Below are 18,817 nucleotides of genomic sequence, written 5' to 3' on the forward strand. Positions count from 1 at the left end.
TTGCGGCGTAGCCGCGAAAAGTTGACGGACAGCGGAAGGTAAAAAGCGGGAAAAGGGATAGAAAAGATGAATAGCCGGCCTTTCGTTACGTCTCGCCGATCAGCGGAGTTGTTAATACGATGCGCGCGGAACTTGTACGTAAATAATATATAAAATCGTACAAATAATTTTACAGCATCATTTTAATGTTATTTAATTTAATAATACAGTATATATTATCGGGATCTCGAGTATTTCGTATTCTAAGGTCCAAGAAACTTGAATAAGCTTCGCGTATACATACTTGCAGCAATGGAATGGAGAAAGGGGACGTGACGAGTGAAATTCCGGAGACCGTTCGCGGGCAACGTACACCCGCGTACACGCGGAATGCATAATTTCTCTCTCATCGCGACTGAGCTTTGCGATCACCGCATGTCGTGATGGCGATAAGAAAGACGCAATAAAAGTTGTCGAAGTGAAATATCGACGATTTTCCGCGACGACATCGTCGTCGGCCGAAGCGCCATGGTTTCTCTGAATGTGTTAAGAGAGCTTCAGTTTCACCGTGTCGATTTAGAAACGTCAAATGGCCAACTGTTGCACTTTGTAGATAATTGTTTGCCTTGTAGGAATTTTTTCGAAACTTTTAGTGTGCGCTGAATTTATATATGAATATATTATATGAATATATATTTTCTATTATAGATATACACATATATATTTTAAATCTCTTTAAATGAATTCGAACATTCGTCAATTTATAATGCTTATTTTTATTACGTTAATTTCTAGTAAATATATTAATTCTCTTTTAATCTTCTTAATATAACCCGAATCACAAGATGAGAAAGGAAGAGATATAAGTTATCGTTTCCTTTTTTTAACCATTTTTATCGTAACGCTCGAGGAATTCGCGTACGTCTCGTATAAGCGATAATTAGCCGCGCTTCCTCGCACGCGTGAGCAATAAAAGAAAAAAAAAAAAAAAAAAAAGAAAAGAAGGAAGTTAGCGGCAACAATAACGCGAGCGAGCGTGGCCACAGGTGCGAAGGCGCGCAAAGCTAGTCGGGTAGTTGAAACAGACTACGACACAAGAGGATCCCGCGGCACACGATGATCTAACTCACCCCTTCTGAGGGGTGGCTGGCACGTACTGCATAATGCTGCTACCTGTGGCTCTCATTTAAATGTACTAAACCTCGCTCACTCGCGCGTTCATCCCTCTCTTCCTCACTCCTTTTCTCTTTTCAATACACTTATTCGCTTTCGCTCATTCACTCGCTTTTTGCGTTTGGGTCTTGATACTACTCCCTCGCAGGAGGAAGGGTGGTTAATTAATCATCTCGAATCAGTATGATGTGTGCTGAAAATTCTATATCTGTGAATTTGAAAAATTCATCAATTTCGCGGATATCGCAAATAATAGTATGTTCCGAAAATACTGAAATATTTAAAGTTTATATAAATCTGTGCATCTGTTTTATATATAGTCCATTCGTCATATGACTTTCTCTATTTTCAATGTAACTATCATCATTTTTTTGGGAAGAGGAGAATTTTGCCGTTCATAAATCGAGGTTTCGGACTGGGATTAAACTTTTTGGCTTATCCTTCCTTGCTTCTCGCTATGGTACGAGGTGCGGAATATCGATAACGAAGGCGCGCGTAATCAGCGGACGAGTCGAGACCAACGATTACCCGTACACCTGTTGCACCGCGAGCTACGCGAAAAGGAAATGAAACTGTCGACGAGCAGGATTGTACCGCGACGGTGCTTGAAAAATTGATCTTTCGCTCGCGTACGTGACGAGTATGCCATCGTGGTTCTCGCGGAACAATCGCGACGCAGCGGAGTAAAATCGCGTATTCAGACGGTTGTTCTAAATTCGAAGATGGAAAAAAGATAAAGATCCTGTGACTATTAATTGTATCTAGGTAAAGAGTTATATTTTCTATATATTATCGTTACTTTAATTAATGATGCCTTCCACGCGCGATTCCCGCATTATGAGTCTCGTGTAACCCCCACCGGATATTCTCACAAAGATATACTTCATTACGAGGACAGGAATATCCGAGCCATAGCGATGTGCCTCACTATGCATACAATTATCCGTAGAAATTAGTACCTGTTGCATGCGTGCGCGTTTCATCGGGAGATCACGACAATGTTCACCGTGATCGGTGAAAAATTTGAAAAAAAAAAAAAAAAAAAAAAAACGACACAACGTTCGATGGAACGTAAACGTAGAGAAGATGAACTGTGTGCACATCCGAGAAGAAGTCGCGAGGAGTCTAGGTCATGACAGGACGGACGTGAAACAGAGTTCTGTCGCGTGGAGTCGACAGCTCGAGTCACGCTTCTCCGAATCGCCGCGAGAGTAACGGAACGGCGCGGTTGCGGCGCGATGCGGCGCGGTCCGATACGATGCGGTGCGGTGCGGTGCGGTGCGGTGCGGTGCGGTGCGGTGCGGTGCGGATGCGGATGCGGTGAGGTGCGGCGCAGCGCGGCAGCAGGCAGCAGCAACGTCGACGGCATCAGCGAACGAGCATCGTTAGCCAGGCGAGAGCGTAGTCGAGTGACAACAAGAGGGGGTCGAGAAGGACTGGTGCCTGGGGTGCCTTGCCTGCCTTCGTAGGCAGGTCTTATTCAGGTTCCGCCTGATGCTGACGTACATCGACGGCCACCTTGCGAGGTCGACCAATCAGAAACAGCGTATACAAGTTTGGAAGGGATGAACGTGACGGTAGCGCGCATGACGTACTTCCACCACAAGCGGCTCCGGGAGCCTCGGGAACCTCGGGCGAGCTGCGAGGCGAGGCAGTCAGTCGCTCTCAGCTACGACATGCATAACGCATGAAAGCCCGAGCGAGATCTTTCTAACCCGTCTCTCCTCCGCCGCCATACACACACACATACACATACACATTCACATACACTCTCTCGCTCTCTCTCTCTTTCACATATATACACATTCTCTCTCTCCCCGTATTCTCTCACCCACACTCACGCATACACGTATACCGTATGTATACGCATACGTACACTCACGTAAAGAGAGGGACATCCACCGCCAGAAGGAACACACACGCACGACATCATATACTTACTCTACTCCCGTCGAGTTGAGTCTCTTCCGTTCCGCGATTACCGTCGTACGTCCCTTTACGCCGAGCCGGTCGGTCGCTCGCTCGTTGCTCGGTCGTCGGTTCGCGGTGGCAACCCCCGAGTGCAGTCGCGACGTGCATCGTCATCATCGGTTCGCGTTTACCACATCGGGGCCACGGACACAACATCAGTGTGGAGTAATCCTCGCATCGCCGTAGACGTCGTCGTCGTCGTCGTCGTCGTCGTCGTCGTCGTCGTCGTCGTCGTCGTCGTCGTCGTCGTCGTCGTCGTCGTTGTCGTCGTCGTTTTCAAGAGATAGTGATTATTCGACAAGTTCGAATTCCCACCAGGGATATGTGATCTCGGCTAAATCGATATCCTTGGTCGCGAGTGACTTTCCGACTCGTCTCAAAGAGTCGGAACCAGAAATCGATCTCCCGCTTGTGATTCTCGTGCCACAAGAAGAAAGGAGGAAAACCGGAGTGCTGCGACAAGGCGGTGCTCCGATCCACGCTTTCCTTCCGCGGGGATCCACCCCGTTGGAGACGACAAAGAAGACGATACACCGACGCCTTTTTCGTCGCGGATTCGATGTTTCTGCATCATCGCGTGCATGACAATCTTGAGAAACTATGGACGAAGGTTCGTCGAGAGCGATGACCAGCTTCGTCTGGTATTTAGTGTATCATCGCGAACTGTGGATTGTGCCACGAGTGAAGAGTGATTAAAAAAAAAAACTGCTTCATCGTAAGGTGACTATTAGGCATACAACTGACAACGCTCGAATCTAAGATCTTGCGAGGAGACTCTACCTCGACAATCGATATTTTCGTGGAGATTTTTTTTTATCGAAATATAAAAGTCTTCATTCTTTTATCTATCGACGGAAATCAACGTTCGAAGGATTCTTTCTGCGAAAGGGGTGCGCGCGAGAAACGTGGGCGTTCCACGGCGTGGAACTACACCGAGAGGGTTTCGCGAAGCCTCTCGACGAGCGGAAAGTAGATGGCCGCTACCACGTACATGCCGATTAGTAGCGCAGTGTCTACCGACCTGGATGGTGGTTCAACAACGATCGGAATGAACATCGCCGTAGGTGGCTACTCCTCGGGTTCGCCCCGCAGCGCCGCCGACGCCGGGGAGATGAAGTACATGCCGGCGCCGCAACATCATCACCACCATCACCATCACCATCAGGTGTCGTCCTCGCCGTCGCCGAACGGACTCTCGCATCCGGCGGCGAGCCTCTCGTCGGCGAGTCTCTCGTCGGCGAATCCCTGGGTGAGCCTACCGCCTGGCAGTGATCCCTGGGCGGCTTCGATGGGCATGCACCATACTACCCATCATCCGCATCATCATCCTCATCAGGCTAATGCGAGTATCGACGTGAAACCATTGACGGCAGTCGCGGCAAACGCGACGGACCAAGGCATGCACCATCGAGGCACGCATCAGTCTCCGGGTATGGCCTCGCCGCACTCTTGGCATGCACCGGTCGTTCCGTCGGCGCATTACAACCCTAGCGGTGGTGCGGCCTCGCCCACTACCCTGCAACAGTACCACGCGGCGATGAACGGCATGCTGCATCAGCATCCGCACCAGCATCCGCATCAGCTGCACAATCATCAGACCGGATTACCTCATCACTTAAGGGACGCACACAATCACAGTCCACCGTCGGGGCATCCGCTGCACGCGGGCCATCCTCTCGACAGGGATCATAGCGCCGGCGAGGAAGATACGCCGACGTCGGACGATCTCGAGGCCTTCGCCAAGCAGTTCAAACAGCGACGCATCAAGCTCGGCTTTACCCAGGCGGACGTCGGTCTTGCACTCGGTACACTCTACGGCAACGTCTTTTCGCAGACGACAATATGTAGGTTCGAAGCTCTACAGTTGAGCTTCAAAAACATGTGTAAGTTGAAGCCGTTGCTGCAAAAGTGGCTCGAGGAAGCAGACTCGACGACCGGCTCGCCGACGAGCATCGACAAGATCGCCGCCCAAGGTAGGAAGCGGAAGAAGAGAACATCGATAGAGGTATCGGTGAAGGGCGCGCTCGAGCAACACTTTCACAAGCAGCCTAAACCCTCGGCTCAAGAGATCACCTCGCTAGCGGACTCGCTGCAACTCGAGAAGGAAGTCGTCAGGGTGTGGTTCTGTAATCGACGACAGAAGGAGAAGAGGATGACGCCGCCTAATACGCTCGGCGAGGGTATGATGGAAGGCATGCCGCCGGGCCACCAGGGCCAGGGCGGTCTTCATCAGGGTTATCATCCGCAGGATCACCTACACGGCTCGCCCATGGGCCACAGCCACAGTCCACCGATGCTCAGCCCTCAGGCTCTTACGGCTCACTCTCTTGCGGCTCACTAGCGTTCGCCGGGGCCTCCCCCGTTGGGCCTCGCGGTAACCTCGCAGAACTCGATAAATGTGTCGTCGACGGCAGAAACGACGACCTTGCCACCGTTCTATCATCACTACCTTCAGGCGCGCACCGGCAGTTACACGACTTCGTAGCTGACGGATTCACGGCGCCCTTTCTACCTGCCGGACGGCAGCGCTCGTTACCGAAACGAGGATACGAAATGGTGGCTTGTTCAACGAGATTCAACGGGGTTCAACGAGGCCGAGACCGGTCTACCGGGGAGGCTGAGGAGCTGACGCGTTCGGTCGGCGATCTTTTGTTGACCTTGACCGCCGCCCCTGGTCCAAAGAGAAGATGAAAGCTCTGGATAAAACGGAATGAGGAAAAAAAAACGGGATAAGAGAGGACACGTCGCGGCTATCGGCGAACATCCTTCCGAGCTCTTCAGGATACTTCCGATCGTCGTCGTCGTCGTCGTCGTCGTCGTTATCGATTTCCTTCATCGGCGATGTTCCGGTGATAAGTGATAACTTCTCATCGTGTTTCTTCCGCGACGCGACCTAGGAAGAGATTCAGTGTCGTTCTCTCGAGGGGTACAGCCGTAGTGATGACGTTCCTCGTTCGTGCGGTCAGGTCGGGGCCCGTTCGTCTGTCTCGCGGAGTCCGAGCTGGACCGCGGACTTTGTTGCCTGTTTGCTATTGTTATTGTTGTTCTTTCGTCATCATTGGTGAGCGGAAGTGAATTTCGACGTTCGAGACTCGACGGTCTCCGACGGGAACCCGAAGAAGGATGGTTTTAATAACAGGGTGCGCGGATGCGGACTTGGGCGAGGGTGCGGCTAAAAAGAAACGGAGATGCGTTTTTATCTCTTTCTCTCGCCCGCGAACAAAAGCGGGGATATCGAGTATCGGACACGAAACATCGCGTCGCGAGGGTGTCTTTTCCGTGCGCGTGCGATTTTCCCGCTTATCGTCCGCGAAGGGAGTCTGAAAATTCGCGGGACAATTTTACGGGACGGACGAACGGGCGACAAGAAGAGAACGTTAGGGGGCGAAGTGTTGTGTTCGCGCGGGATTTGCTCGGAGCAAACTCGGCGGATGATGTAACATAAGTATAAATATGGACTGTAAATAATGTACTAGATAAAGCTAGTAAGTTAAGTGAGAGAGGGAGAGAGAGAACATGAGTCGTCGTCGTCATCGTCATCGTCGTCGTCGTCGTCATCGTCGTCGGCGAGCGAGAAAAACAGACGCAGAAGCTGGAATAGACGGAGGAAGAAAAAAGATAATGAGAGAAGGCAGGGAGAGAGTGAGAGACAAAGAATATGCGGCGCGACGAAGTAGAAAAAAAGAGGGACAGTTTATATATAATAAAAGGGACAGGAATGTCCACGCACATACATCGAAGAGGGAAACACGTGTCGGAAAAGCGCGTGCGAAATCCTAGCGAGATGGCAAGACAGATCCCCCCTCGCGCGAAAAACCCCTTCTGTATAAAGAGTAAGTATACATAAATCTATATGTGTATATACACACACACGAAAGAAATCTATATATATATTATATATATATAGATAATGATATATTATTATATATAAATCTAGAAAAAGGATATATATGTATATGAAAACGCGCGGAACGTGTGACGATACATTTGAAAGTCTATGTATAGATTGCAAGATTTTAACTATGTTCTTATTGTATTATTATTATGTTTATTATTACACACATTATTCTATTATATTATTATATATATTATCATATTATTATTATTATATTATTGTGACGTTCATTGTCTGGTCTCGAGAAAATGTTGTATAAAATGTGGCAAATTCGGCGTTTAATCACGCGGTGATCTTATTATTATTGCTATTATAATATTCGCCACCCCATTATTATTGTCACTTATTATTATTATTATTATTGTCTCTTATTATTGCGATTAATTATAATTTAATAATTATTATTGTCATTGTCAATATTATCGATACCTGTAACGCCCGGGAGTCGAGCGCGGTGCCGAGAATTATCTCGTCGTCTTCCATCGCTGCCGGGCATCGAGTATCGAAGGACTCTCTTCCTCTCTCGCTCTCTCAATCTGTTTCCCCTTGCCTCTCCGCTTCTCGTTTCACTCGTCTTCTCTTCTGTCTGGATTGTTTTTTTTTTTTTTTTTTAATGGGTTTAGGCAGATGCAAAGTTGACGCACGCGATTCGCGCGCAGTATCGTATACTGTATTTTACGTCACGAAGTGTGTAGTAGTATTATAAACGATGATAAACTATGTGATTTACGTGGAAGTGTGTTATTAATTGCCCGATCAGATTATCGTGTAGTGTTTGTATTATAAAGAATAGTACAATCTCTCGCTCATATTTATTCTCTCTGTTGTTAGATCCTATGCAATGTATTTTAAATTTCGAACGTAAGGTGATGAAAGTCGCGGAATATAATATTTAAAGTGCTGCGAGAGAAAAGAGAGTATTTTTCTCGCATAAATGGTATACGAAATTTTAGATTGTTCTTGTATAAACCAGCTGCGCTTCCACCTATAATCTTCTTTGGTTTGTCTGTCGATCGTTTCTCTATATACGAATCATCATCTCGCACACAATTTCTTTTCTCCGTTGCGTCTGCGAATCTCGAAATGCGCATAATTAATTCACGCGTGATATGAAATAAAGATGACGAAGCTGTCACTCTTGCCGTCGGTATTAAAATTAAGTTCGCGCTGTAGTCTTTAAATGTTAAGCGATCGGAAAATGTATAATAATAAGAATATAGACGAGAAATTTCATTTACATGTTTCATGTGATAATTTCGAATAACGACCAGAAATTGCACGTTTCATCCATCATCGTATATTGTTATTATTAAAGGAGTTATATCCATACAATCAATATTCTAGACAATCGCAAAATATTTTTTTCTTCGCGAGATATTTACTGTTGACACAGGAGTATCTGCTTAATCGAGTTAAAATTCTCAGCGACATTTTATTCCGTAAATAGTTGCAAGTTTCTTTTTACGAAAAACAAACATGACCGTAGGCGCTCTATGAAATTTAAATTACGTCTCGAGGAGCCACGCGCGTACAAAATCGGGACGAGATCGATCGATCGTTTGTTTTTCTGTTTTTGCTCTCGCGCTTCGTCAAGGTTTCACTTTCCGCCTTTTTTCGATGTTGTTTTAAAGCCGTTCGGCGCGGAGGTGGTCACGTGTCTCGTGCATCCCCATCCTGAGTATCCCCGCGTTTTTTTGTGCGGCTCGCTCTCTCTCTTTCTCTCTATCTCTCCCTCCCTCTCTCTTTCAAATCAATCAATCGTTGACTAATCAAGCATATCAATGTTTTCCAATCTCTATAATATTTGCTGCATAATTCTCGCGCCTTAACAATTATCGATGATCTCGAGATTGTGTTCTGAATACGCATATAAGTAACGTCGGAAGATCCCCTTCGAATGTCCCCTCGATCACCTTCTCTCAGTGTCGCTTTGTTCAGCCTTTTTTTTTATCTATCGAACTCTCTCGATCGACTCTCCGCCTTTTTTTGCGATTTTTTCTCGGCGTCGTATGAAACGCGTAGGTGGTCGCAAACTTCATAGCGCCGACGCGCACCTTCGCTCTCTCTCCGGCGATTTATTTTCCACTTCGATCGTTGTGTGGTACTTGGTTTAGTCGCGCCGATGTACCAACAATGTGCCTACGCAAACGCGGCGTCATCTCCTTTTCTTTTTATTCATCGGTAGACTCGTTACGCAGCGTATCGCGCGAATTCATTTGCCTGGCGTCATCGTTATTGATGCTGCTATATCTGACATAGTTGTTGTTCCTCGCGGTTATTTCGATTTGCCAGTTTTTTTTTTGCGAAATTTGACATTGATGTAGCGAAAAAAATATTTTCCAAAATCTTGTGAGTCTCGAAAACTGTCATACAATTTTTTCACGCTTTTTTTTTTAATTTTACTTGCACAACATTTTCCGACACATGGTATAATATTAGAATATTATATAATATGATATAATATTAGAATATTATATTAGCTTAGAGAGTGGTTATTAATTGCACGATTTATATTTTCATTTGATATATATTCCTCGGTTGTTGTAATTAGAATACAATGCTTAGAGTAACAGAAAGATGATAATAATATTGGCGACTCATTACCACTTGGGTCATCGTAAAAAGCACACTCTTGACAGGCGGGTTCTTATTTGAATAAGGTAGTTCAACGAACCCGTCGTTGGTAATTCAACAAATCCGTCATCATCTATAATATTAATGCCCGAAACACCGCGTTGACATTGCGCGATATTTACCGAAATACCGACGAATAATTTATACGCTTCCGCGGTGTCGTACTTGCGTCTGGCAGTTGAGATTGCGTAACGATACACTAGGTGTATATAAACTGCCCGGTAAACGCGTTAATAACGGTATCTACTTGGCGGGTTAAAAGAGTCGTTTAGGGGCGCAAACGCGGCTTGTAATTCACGATCCAATTTGGGAAGAGAGAGATATTTTTATGGGGACGCGCGGCGATCGTTCCATGGGAGCGCGCGTCGTGGGGACTTTAATAAGGAGGGCCCACCGTAAAGCACCTCGCCAAGGCCTACCTCCGCACCGGGGACCAGACCGCTCTCTCGACTAATCATCGTAATTCTTGATCGTTATAATGCGCTTAACGCATCGCGGGCCGTCCAATTCCGTAATTCCTCGACGTTTCGATAATGGCACAGTGTCCTGAGCCCGGCCCAACCTTTTGGCCCTGTCGGGTCCTATTTAAGAATATTCAGTCGTTGCGCAACACGTGATATATTAGATTTCAAATATCTAAAAAATGCCTATGAATCTAGTCTTTGGTTTCGCTATTATTTATAAAAAAATGCACGTTGTCTTTTACTAATATGAATATTTTCATAGAATTGATTAACACAAGTATGGAGAATGTTGTAAAAAAATTCCTCCGAATCTCTCCAATTTCGTAAATCACACCTACGTTTATTTGTCTGGATAATTTGTGTTCTAACTTTATCACGATCTTGAAAGTTTAACTTCTTCAGCTTACGATCGATTGTTTTCCCTTGCACATCATGAATTAACGTCTTCTACAAATCAGTTAACGCGTATTCGCTCCTCGTGTGCTATCGCCCGAGCATTTAGGTCTTATCTATGACTATCACACGGTGGTTCGCTCACGGCGGAGGTATATTTGCTTACCGGGACGAGGCTTTGGAATTTTACGAGATTCGATATTAGACCGTCCATCCTCGTGCGAAGATAGAGCCATTGAGTCCTTCCTGCATTAGCGACGCTCGTTAGCCTCCTCGTTCATTGGAATACAGTTGTCCTTCTTTGACGTAATCGCCGCGCCGTCGTCGAGGACGAGTGAAATGCTTGTTAGGTCCATTTACTGATGCCGGCGAGGATGTGTAATAGAAACGTTTCCATTTTCCCGCAGGTTCGCTTCAAGAAATTTCAGACATTACATCGTCCGACGTCGTTAAGCTCGCGCTAATGTCCTTCTCGTCAGTCTTCGTGTATTTTACCGTGCCTTTCTTTCAACGTCCTCTTTTTATTCACATACGTGATTATTCTCTCTTAATAATGATGGTACAGAAACGTTTATATTTCGTAAATTGATAGTCGATTTGGAACCCACCAGCTGCAGGGTGTTTCAGAAATAAATAGTATTATGCGGTTTGGCTCGTTGACTGGATATCTTTTGACTTTCTACTTATGATATATGATTCAGAGAGTATAAATATCTGTTTTCGTGTACGAAGAAAATTCGAATAAATCTAACACGTGGCGAGAATTTCATAGCAGTTTCGCGAACGCTCAGACTCGCGTACTCGAAAAGATTAAAAACTCGCGTCAAATCTCGGAAATTTGCTTAAGCGTGTCATGCATAAATATTTGCAAATTCAATATTAATAGAAATTCTTTTTTTATCAAGAAAGCTGATCTTGTACTTATTATTAGTGTGACGCGTTATTTTTTTCTGCTCAAAATAGCGGCTTTACATACGTATATTACATACGATAATGACATCCGCGAAGTTACGTATGTTATTATCAGTCATAGCTTCTGTGATTATTTGCTCAATTGGCCGCTGATGCTTATCACCGAGTTCTTTTCACATATCTTCTATAGCACGATATATGTCGAATATATCTTCGACTTCGTTGAGTTTAATTTCGCGCCTCGCGAGGAAATCAGATTTGCCGAGAAATAGTGATCGCTTACGAGAAGTTTCACTTTTTCTAAGAGATCACATTGAAAGCATCGACCAAGATTTCGTTAATAAAGTTTTCATACATTCTGTTGTTGACCGCAATGTGTCAAACCGCAATGTTGGAAAAATAATTATCAGCGAAATGTGTCGATGATTTTAATTGTAAAACTGTTTTTAATTTCAATGGCAAGTACAATCTCGATAATTGTGATCGTATAAGTGAATACACACATTGCCGCGATGTTGAATTTAAAAATGCTTGTAAATTGATTTCTAAAACGCAAAAATCGTGTATATATGAATGATATGCGAATTGACGCGCGACGCTCATTATTAAAGTGATTCAAAAGATTTTCACTTGCGCCATTTGCATATACATGTGTATATATTTTTTTTTATATACGCTGTTCCGCATAATTCAATTGACGCTCGTGAATTATAAATTCCGCGTTGCGGAGATTGCCCTTGCACGTTGATTTTATGATGTGATCTTTTTTATTACCGCATAAAAAGTTGTTAGCGAAATAAATATTGTTAGAAAAATCTTCTTTCAAGAAGCGCATTGGCTACAAATCTTTCACATTAGTCAATTAATTATGTATTATAATGATAATAATCGCGTCACATTAACAAGTCGCGTAGGAGATATGTTAACAAAGACTTGTATGTGATATGTATGTTTAATTTTGATCACCATTTGTTATTGCACACTACTTCTCATAAGATTTTTTTTCTAACAATAAGAATATTAAAAAAGAAGTATCGTATCATCATTGAGTAAAAAAATATGAATATTAATATTTTATTATATTAATATTAATATTTATATATATATTGAATATAATATTATATATAATATTATATAATCTTAATTATCAATAATAATTTATATAATGATTATACGATACGAGGACACGCAACAAGTTTGTATCCACCTTAATGTGAGAGCTGAGGCAACAAAATCATTTGCCATCGCGGTTAAATTTGTTGTGAGAAACGAAACGAGAGAACACAATATAATTTTTCCCCATAAAACCTGACAATACTTTCTTACGATTTTTATCGCTTATTGTTAGATGATAATTTGAATGAAAGGGGGGGAGAGAGAGAGAGAGAGAGAGAGAGAGAGAGAGAGAGAGAGAGAGAGAGAGAGAGAGAGAGAGAGAGAGAGAGGGAAAAGGAAAAACGGGTACACGGCCAAGTGATTTTATTATATCGACAAACGATTTTACTTATCGGCATCGAGATGCATGATCGGCCGTTTATAATTTAGCTTCGCGTGCGCAAAAAAAAAAAATGGGCGTCATCGGGATCGAAACTAACGATGATCGATCGCGCTGGATGATTTTATTGGCTGAACAATCGGACTGTTCATTTTTAGAGCGCCGAAACACGAGAGGGAGAGAAAGAGAGAGAAATCGATGCGAAATTGGGAAACGATGAATGAGATGTTTGTGCAAAATTCGACGCTTTTTTTTGTAAAAAAATGTAAAAAAAGATGACAAAAAAGGTGTGAAAAGCGAGCGACAGAAATGCGACAGGTGCGCGCGTGCGACTGGCGAAAAACCGATGTCGATTGTTGCGAATCGTGGCGAACAATGTGTTTCGGGCGCATGAAGGTCGAGGAGCGCAGTTGTTCGTTAAGGAAATTAAGGAAATCCTTTTCCGGGCGGATCGACACGCGCGAACGCGAAATTGGACAATTGCTAATTGAATCGTTCTCCGAGACAGGCGTTTCTCTTTTCTTTCCCTTCTTACGAAGTCAATGGTACTTAATTATTTCGCGAAACAATCGCGCTCTTCGATTCGATCTCGCGATCAGAGAATGAAATCGGTATAATTTCGATAAGTACAATTTTTTTGTTATATCTCTTTGTTAAAATATTTGAATAATATTTCAAATAAAGTTGACACGGGAATATTTTAATATAAAATACCATCTTCTATATTTTATGTTTTGTGTTAAATTTTTATTTTAGATTTGAAACATATTTCTCTCTCTGAGAAGATTCTATAATTTATATATTTTGTATTTTATATTTAAATATTACTTTTTTTATTTGTAAATTATATTCTTATACATCTGGGAGATGTCAAAATGTAAAAATTACACCGATTTCGATAGATTTTAATCCCCGATCTCTTGATGGTCGTTTTTTTTAAATATTAACTCATGCGGATGCTGCAAATTGCGAGCGATGTGCACACGAGAGAAAGAGAGAGAAAGAGACATGTAAAGATAACTTAGTGATACGCATATGTATACACGAAATCGCGTTAAATACGCATTTGTAAACAATTCTTTCCTCCCGCTCATCTAATGCTGTATATTATTAATATAATTAAATTTTAATTATTATTAACGCGTAAAAATAAAAATTTGGCGAGTGATGGCGAGTGAGCACACGTTTTGTTAGAATTTGACGAAAGCTAAATTACTACTGAATTTTGATTAATAAACGACATGAAAGTAATACAATACACACTTGGCATTTTGTTTTATTTATCGGACCATCATCATCATCCGTAATTGGAAAATTCTCATCTCTCTCTATACCTTTTTGATATTCTATCTACATCAATATCATGAAAATAATCTTGTCCTACAGATCTACCGTAAATTACTTGCTCTATTATAATCCGCATGTATATTTGTATGTATGCGTGTGTGTATGTGTTGATCCAATAAATGCGAAAATTTCTAATCAGTCTTGGTCATTGCTAACAATTTATGTTTCTCGTTATGATAAGATTCTGCACGAGATAAGGTCGTACATTCAGTAGGCATTCCAAATTAAAGGACTCTACTAAAGGAATCCATTCGAATTTCACGGAAATGAATGTTGACGCGTCATTGATCAATCAGCTGTTCAGTATTTCGTAGAGGTAACTAATTTTTTCTCGGGATTTATCTCCTTTCGTCGAATGATTGTGGGCGAACACTTTTGCTCTCGCGTCTCATTTCCATCCACGATGTATCCATGAATAATTACAGCAAAAGTTCATTCGCGCGACTTAACCGTGGCGTGATATTGAAGTCTTTCATTGCATTAATTAAGAGCTTAATAAGTAACGTGAGCGACACGAGAAAACGGCGAAAGAAAAAAAGTGTATTCGCTCGTACAATCGATCGAACCTTATAATAACTCTTCGTCTCTCCGGAACCTTTTCCTCGCGATTGTCTCTCGCGTTTCCACGAACCGAAGTACGGTTCTCTGCTTGTCGATCGACGGCGCGAGAGAAGAGAACCTCGCCCGATCTCTCGATTATTCCATCTCGTACACCGCATCGTGTGTAATTATCACACGATATGATGAAATTGCCGTGACGGCCAAGTGACAAGCGGAATAATCGCGTGTCGCAGAAAGAAACACGCCTGAGATAGCGAAATTGATTAAGCGTCGTTTGTGATATTCTGGGGAACGAGTATATCTCATTATATTTATATATATGTCTCTATATCATGTCATGTTTGAATAAAAGTATTGTTCAATTATCGTAAAAACAATCGATAAAAACTTGATAACGTCGGAAAATTGGAATTATTGAATTTATATTACGTTAATAATCAATTAGGGTCACATGTGATTCAACACGTGCATATATTTAGAAGGCTGATCGGCGTACGAGATTTTAATAACTATTTCGAATAATTAATACAATTCTTTTTTATATATTTTTTTTATTATAACATGTATTAAAGATTTAATATATACGTCTATTTTTGAAGCGCATTCTTTATGTTTCACAACTTGTTTTCATCATTTAGTCCATTACGCAAAGAAGGTTGGAAAACATTGCTCTAACGTTCGTGAGCTCCCAGAGATAGCCTACTGTTTGCTCATCATCGAGCGCATCATACTGATTCCGAAGGTGTTCCTCGCTACGCCTACGGTTACGCATCAAAGGCTCGTGTCGTTGTTGCTTATCGCGAAATCGAATATCGTGGCACGTTTTACCTTGAAGAAGCAAGAAGCAAGTCGTCTCCTCCCATCGGGATTTTACTGCCCGAGTCGAATGACGTAATTCGAAATAAAAAAAGGCTCTAACATCGACATTATCCGATAGTAATTAACGCATATCTTCTTTTTTTAAGAACTATAATTTTTTTATGTAGATTCGCATTTTTAATTATTAATTACTATTAATAATCTGGTCGCTCTCTCCCGTTGTTCAATATTAAACTATTTAAAATTTTAATGTCTGATTGGATGATTCCGGAATCGGAATCTCATATATTTATTATATCGCTTATTTCTTTCTGGGCATTTTTCTTTTTACCTCGTAAGCGTTACGTAAATAGATTGCTTTATAAACCAGAATCGCGACGTAAACCATGTGAAAAATTTGCATTACAAAAAATGATAATTTTTTTAGACGAAAGGATAAAACAAACATGTTTACATATCTAGAAGGATCTACAACATAATTCAGGTTTAAAGATAGAAGGAAAAACAATTTTTTTAAAGATAATGTTTCCTCGGTAATTAAGGATTTGCGTGGAAAATATCGATTTTTTAATTATTTTTGTTTGAAACGCTGCTTAAAAATATTTTTCCTATATTCACGGTGTAGTTTTTTGATCGACTTGATTTTATTCTGATTTCTTCGTTGCACTTTACTGTCCGATATTACACTGGAGGACAATTTTGAGAGTCCGATGAAACTAATCGAGAAGAGCACGTAGTAAATTATTATCGTAGCTGAAATCATTTTCGATTTGGCGTAACAAGATTTCTGCTATCGCAACCAGTATGTCGATGTTCATTATATCACCTGAATGATCTGATGCTTTTCGTTGAAATTATTGGTTGTCGCGTCATGTTAAATTTGGGCCGTGAAATATTTAGATTGTCGCCCGATTTTGATGGTTTGTCCACGCTATTTCTACATAACTATTCTACATGCCCGTGAATTAATTGGAACTATGGCACGTTTGGTCCAGTTTTTCCACGTGGGAGTGGAGGAGGATTCTATTTTATGCGGCAAAAATATATATATCACAATGTTATGTGAAAATATTATGTGAAGAATCTCTACATATACTCTACGTATTCCAATTCATCTATTTACAAATAATTAAACGGTTTGCATAGTTGATTTGATCGTATATTAAATTATGGAATGCATTATTTTCTCTCTTAAATAAGTTAATGTGCCGAGTTGATTTTGTAATAATTGAATTCTTAATTCGAGAAGTAATATATAGAATATTAAAAGCAAGATTTTGAAGATTTTTGGATTAAAATTTGGATTAGATTACTTTCTAATAAACGATCGATATAAATCTTTTGATTTTATTAATTTCTCATATTGCAATTTTCAAAATTTTTCTTCCGATATATATTTTATTTTTTTGCTTTGCTCCAATTTGATCATTGACCCGTCACTCAGCGTTTTCGTTGCCTTAAGATTAGCAGATGCAAAATTTGGAGTAAATTACCTTCTAATAAACAATCGATATAAATTTTTTGATTGTATTAATTTTACGATTTTCAACATTTTTCTTTCGATATATTTATCGTTTTTGCTCCAATCCGTGCGATCTGTCATTCGGCGATCTCGCCGCCGTAAGATTAGCAGGTGCAAGAGGTGCTCGATAAAAGGGCGTCGTCTTTATCGTATCGATAGGACGACCACGTAACAGCTCGTTTCTTCCAGCTCCGAACTCGATGTCCCAATTGTGTAACGGGCTTAAAGCACTTTAACCACCTCTCGAGCCACGCCAAACGACGCCCAGGATACGACTGACCGTTATATTCCGAACGCGTTTCGTTTGTCTCGTAAATCTCGACCGGGTAAAGTCCGTGGCGTCTCGCTCCTCTTTTACAACCCGCCGAATCTATTCGAGGGAATAATATTTCTCTGCCGGCGTTTTTCGCGGCAGCGAAAAAGGGACACACACTCCAGCCCCTCCTCCCGCGTCTCTTGCATTTTTACAGTCGGTTTTTACACGCATTGTGTTCGCGGTTTATGTCGCGCTTATTTTTACGGCCGTTAAAGGCGAAAGGATATGATCGCGTGGCCGGGAAACAACCCGTCGATTTCATTGCCTGCGTTCGCTTCCTGCTGCGGCTTCCCCGTGCACAAATTAACCTTCCGATGCATTATTCAAGCCGCTTCATCCTTCGGTCCGAGAATCGCAAGCAATTTCATTCAAAATAATGATTAAATCAAGAATCAAATACTTGACTTTTCGATAGTACAGCGTAATAGAGGAATCAACGATACTCTTTCAATCTCAATTTAATTTTAACGATCGCTTCTTCGGGTTTTTTTTTATTTTACAGGAGTTGTTAAGCGTCCATTAAATTTTTATAGAGATCGTCGGTAAACGCGATTTTTATAATTTCCGAAATTAATTTCGTACAACGTTTGCGGAAACCCGGCGACAATAATACACACGAGAAGATGACGTAAAAAAATCGCCGAGACATTAATATGCAAATCCCGGCATGCCGGTGGCGAAGATCGCGGCTTCCTGACTGGTGCGGCGATCTTGGCCAATCGAGACGCGAATGGGCGTCACGACGAAAGTATCGCGTTACGATCTACTCACTTCGGAAGCGCGCAAAACGTGCTCCGGTATAATCTCCGTCGAGAGAGTAAAAGACGGGGGATGTAATGATAATCGATAATAATAATCGTGGTCATCGATAGCCGCGGTAGATCCGGCATCACCTCGTAGCTGTCGTTACTCGTTTCGAGACTCTGTAAGAAGTCATCTGGACCGATCATCATCCATCTAGAACAGCAAATTTTCTTTTCGATGAAATTGCAATCTATTTTTTCGCAGCAAGAATGTCAAAGTATCAATGTTTTCTAAATTAGATTGCTAGGCTTTATAGGGGGCTAAAAATATATAATAAAATATTATTCTCCCATAAAATAGAGTGCTTAATAGACTTGAATTAAAATGAGCAGTCGAGAAAGTATTCATTGATAGAAATAAGAGATATCAGAGGTATCCGATGAAGAGAAATCTGTTCTAGATTAAAGAGCGTGTTATTAAAGATCGATGCGGTGATACGAATAACCCTGTTTTTGTATGCCGATGCACGCCGGTCGCCCAACGCTCAACGGAGGTGACGATCAGGTGGCTGACACGTGCTTCCGGTTCCTCC

The 18,817-nt window shown here is 42.1% G+C and overlaps 1 protein-coding gene across 1 annotated transcript in view; it reads left to right on the forward strand.

Annotated features, from left to right (window-relative positions):
* Positions 1 to 2,772: 2,772 nt before the first annotated feature.
* Positions 2,773 to 18,817, forward strand: part of Vvl (ventral veins lacking) — a 43,682-nt gene continuing 27,637 nt past the window's right edge. The window contains exon 1 of the mRNA XM_083051621.1: positions 2,773 to 6,956. Coding sequence (XP_082907747.1) covers positions 4,097 to 5,464 — 1,368 coding nt within the window. The 5' untranslated portion in view covers positions 2,773 to 4,096 and the 3' untranslated portion in view covers positions 5,465 to 6,956. The remainder of the gene's footprint in view (positions 6,957 to 18,817) is intronic.

This window comes from Prenolepis imparis, unplaced genomic scaffold (assembly GCF_030444845.1).
Source record: "Prenolepis imparis isolate NDT839.2.m4 unplaced genomic scaffold, iyPreImpa1.0 SCAF_12, whole genome shotgun sequence".
NCBI classification, from domain to species: Eukaryota; Metazoa; Arthropoda; class Insecta; order Hymenoptera; family Formicidae; genus Prenolepis; species Prenolepis imparis.